Raw genomic sequence first — 4,619 nt, 5'->3', positions numbered from 1 at the left:
TTCAAGTACCATAACGAATTCGTAGAAAAAAAAATCCTTCGAGAACATTTTACCATCGTAATTATGAATCTTTCGTCTGACTGAACTAGTAACCAAACAAATACCTTTTAGTGTTCTAAGCATAAATGCTTAGTTTTATGTCGATTTCGCATTTATCGAATGGGACGAATTATATAAATCATTAGAACATCGGGCAATTACAGAATGTGCTATAGTCGCGACCGTAATGGAATTTGGATGAATGTGTACAATGAAGAGGGACGATAATAATTATATCAGTATGAAAATTATGACTAATGACGTACTTACAGATTATTTTCCGGTGAAATCTCAAGTGTCTATGTACAAAGAATTTCAAAAACAACATTAAGCAGGTAATTGAATGAATATTGTAAACAAAAATTTCGTTTACTTTACTAAGTGGAAGTATTTATCTCTATCTACTTGACGTTATCTGTTAAACTTTTAGAGATGACTTTGCACGGCAGATTTGATTACGTTTATTTTAATCTTCGTAAATTTATCGTCTTCATTAGGACTTTAAATACAGAACTGCTGATCTTAACGTATTCACTTGCAATCGCGACACCGTCGATTACCACAGTCTAAGTACAATCTATCGTTATTATTCGTCTATCTCTATCAAAAGTCGATACAAACAAAAACCGAAATGAACTCTTTTGGCTTCATCACGTTGGTGACATTGTCGGTGGTGCTGTCGTGCTCGGCTTACTATTTCAGGACCTTGTCACCGATAACGATGTGCATGAAGAGCGACTACTCGTGGTGCACCAACGTGACGTACCCCAGTAGTTGTGTGAACCTGGACACGGTGGTCATGAACAACACCGGAAACACCAACGGTACCGGAAACAGCAACGGCACCGATTCCGTGACCGCGTTCAAGACCATCGAATCATTGATAATAGTCGACATCGACAGCACTGAGGAAAAGTGCATCGTACTGTACGATACGTACAACTGCCAGGGCCAGAATCTGGTGCTCAACGGTTCCAAGCACCCGTCCGCAAAACTTGAAGATTTCGGGTTCTCCAATCGAGCCGAGTCCTTCAGACAGTGCACGGACCGAGTGCTCAACTATCTCCGGGACAACCGCAGCTAGATTAACGGTATCACGGTGATGGCAGTAACGAAAGAGGTAGTCCACGCAATTTTGTCACGACTAAGATTAGAAGTATAGGTAATAATAATTTATTATAGACACACGACAAAATATACGATGACTTATTATCATCAGTCGTGTTAAAAAATTAACATTATCAATTTTATAATTTAGATAATTTAATAAGTTATAAATTAAACGAAATAGTATTAATCTAAACATTTCAGCTATATTATAATATATTGTATTACATTCAATTGTTAAAATTTCATCGAATATTTTTGATATTGAATAATTTAGCGTTCGAGATAACTAAATAATATAACGTTTGACTCTCAAATCAGATCTTCAGCAGTTTTTACGGACGAGTTTAAGACCAGTCAGACTGTTGGAGATTTGAGTAACTATATAATATTGTTTCGTACGCATCTTAAAATTTTCCAGAATGTATTGTGTTCTATTTAAAATAAAAATTAAGTATAGTGTCATTATTTGTGTTTAATATATACCTAATTTTCGCAGCCTGTAACCTGTTTGATGGTTCATATATCATTGAGTCAGTATATTATGATATTATACTTAAAACAACAATTATGTTATAAACATAATTCACAAATACAAAAAAGATTTAAGTTTTAGTAAAATTATTTTATTGTAAAGTAAACAGGTTAGTGCCAAGTTTTGAATATTTATTTTAATGGTTCTATTCAAAATTATAGTTAATATTGAATATTTCATTAAATTTTTAACGACAACATTATGTTTCATTATTACTGCTTATCTATAATTAATTGTAGTTTTATTATTTTACATATTATACACATATCGTTTGAAATTATTTCTCGAAAATATATAGGTAACAAGATATTTTTAATATTGTTTTATATTTTAAAATAAACAAAACGTACATTTTACCATGCAAGGTCTCAGCCCGTATATTTTATAATAAATAAACAAACAATTCACATAAAAATATCAATATAACATATACAATAGCAATAGGTTTTTATTTACGAATACAATAGACATAGGTTTAGTCATAGACTTATAATAAGTCTATGGGTCTAGTAGCCTTTTGATGGATAGATAATGGTAGAATGCGCTTTGATCAGTTCTAAATGTTACCGCATGGCATATTTGATTGTTCGTCAAAATGTTCATTAGTCCCGTAATATTCATCAGTGAGTGTTTATTCGTTCATTGTTGAACGGATTCTGAATATTGTGTATAGTATTGTGGATTTGTGGCACTGCGTATAAATTACATAATATATACATAGGTATACCTCGTCTGAAATATATATTACATTAATTTGTTTAATCAACTAAATTATTATCAACGTTGTTTACCAGTAGTTGACATAAACGTAATTTCTTAATCTATTAAGTAATATTATATCAACAAAATATGCATTTGATATTTACATTATTTCCTATATATTATAGTGTTTGCATTATTATCTAAGCATTGACGATGTCGTCTAATAATGTTAGGCATCAATGATATTGGCTAGGAATTTACGTTATAACCTATCTATCTAAATTGCATTAGTGATAACAATATGTCAATATACATAGCCGGCCTTTTGTATTTAATGCATAAATACGTATTATTATATAATATATCAGTTTATTTTATTTTATTTATCTATATTTTGTATAAAATTTTGCATTTACAATTACAAATGTTAATGCTAAAGGTAAACGTTATATTGAGCAAGTCAGGAGGACCTCTCTGATATTCTTAAACATTATTTTACAGAACCACGAGGGCTTTAAAATTATTTTTTTTTAAAAATGATGATACAAATAATATTATAAATATTCTGTTGAAATATTCACTTCTATAATACGGTATTCTTTGTTACACATCACGTATTATTCGTTGTTCATTGTTCTGGGAGAAACATATTTTCGAATTTTGTAGAATATCAAGTTGACATGAGAATACACTTAGTTTCAGAATCTGATGCTTTTCGACGTGATAAGTTCATTTTTGATACATTCGAATCGACGAATCAATTCAAACGGCCTATTTTTACTGCTTTGCACGTAAACCTATTTTGGAAACGTAGACGTTGAATAATGTCAAGACGCGATTGAAACTTGGCGAGGAAGGTGAGTGAGTGAGAGAAGTAGTGGTGATGATTTTGATGTTCATAAATAATATATAGTATGAACAAGAAAATACTGTTAAAGTAAAAATAAATCGCTTGTATTTTGGTATAATAATGACCCATATCGTTCATCAACGTTTTTTTTAAGTTTCGTAACCGATAACCTAGTTCCGATATTTTACGATAAAGAACAATAGAACGACTCTAGTTTTTTACGATGCGTTTAGATATTATTTGTTGTTGCTGGTGATATGATTGTCGTTTTCATCGTAGGTGGTTATAGTTATAGTTATGGTTATACTGAGCATTAATCAAATTTTTACGATCTGTGTAATATCTGTACCACCATTAATCAACGATCCATCAAATATCTAATACATAAATATTATACGTATTTATAATAAGACTTTATTTATGGTAAAAATTGCATACAAAATACAAATAAATAAATTACACACACATATACGTATTATATGTATATAGCTTCAATAAACTTTGTAAGTTCAGCTTGTACTAGATGAATAAGTTCTAAATAAATTCGTAATTTATGTTAAAATATAAAAATAAAATATATTTTTTCATAAAATCTAATGATTTTTTTATATAATTTATAAATACAAACTAACCCAAATCAACTATATTGGGATTTATAAACAATTTTTATCAAAGTCTAAACTATATACAAATAATTTAAAATTAAGAAGTATTTAAAATTATATACATTTATGTTAAATCTTTTTCATAAACTTGCTCCAAAAGTTGAACATTGTGATTCAAAAGTGTTTTTACTATTTGCTACAATATATTTACAATAAATTATATTATAATATATTTGAATTATTTCTTATAATTTTAATTTTAATTATATAACTATATTATCTTTAGCGTATTATCAAAAAAAAAAAAAAAATAATAATAATAAATACCAAACAACGGTTCCTATATTAAATATAATTACTGATAAATAGGGAATTTTATTTTCTTAAAGCTATAAAATGAAAATAATAAAATATTTATTGAACAACAAGTTTTAGCAGAACAGATGTGTAACTTTGAGGTTTCATTTATATATAATAATTATATTTGATTAGTTCTTTATTTTATTTTATCCGACGAATAATAGCAATATAAAAGTATTAAAATTTAAATCTGTTAGGTAATTATAATAGTATGTACATTTATTAGTAATATATTACTTTTAAATTTAAATCTGTTAGGTAATTATAATAGTATGTACATTTATTAGTAATATATTATATTATTATATATTTTGATTTTTGTCATCACAAACTCTGTCAGCCGTGTTTGTGTCAGTTAATTAAAGTAGCTTTTTAGATTAATATCGGTATGTTCTTTGTATTAAAAATTAAAATATTATCG

General features: G+C 28.1%; 1 protein-coding gene across 1 annotated transcript; it reads left to right on the top strand.

The window, feature by feature from the left end:
- The first annotated feature begins 555 nt into the window (after positions 1-555).
- LOC132930254 (uncharacterized) lies at positions 556-1,611 on the top strand. Its single transcript, XM_060996018.1, has one exon. It carries the CDS (start codon positions 671-673, stop codon positions 1,121-1,123), a length of 453 nt encoding a protein of 150 aa, XP_060852001.1. The 5' UTR covers positions 556-670; the 3' UTR covers positions 1,124-1,611.
- Positions 1,612-4,619: the final 3,008 nt, after the last annotated feature.

This window comes from Rhopalosiphum padi, chromosome 4, assembly GCF_020882245.1.
Source record: "Rhopalosiphum padi isolate XX-2018 chromosome 4, ASM2088224v1, whole genome shotgun sequence".
In the NCBI taxonomy this organism is placed as follows: Eukaryota; Metazoa; Arthropoda; class Insecta; order Hemiptera; family Aphididae; genus Rhopalosiphum; species Rhopalosiphum padi.
The sequence above is the reverse complement of the archived record's forward strand: the minus strand, read 5'-3'. Positions and strand labels throughout refer to the sequence as shown.

What these genes read in the sequence shown, in the direction of transcription:
- LOC132930254 (XM_060996018.1), top strand. Translation starts at nt 671, where the DNA reads ATGAACTCTTTTGGCTTCATCACGTTGGTGACATTGTCGGTGGTGCTG.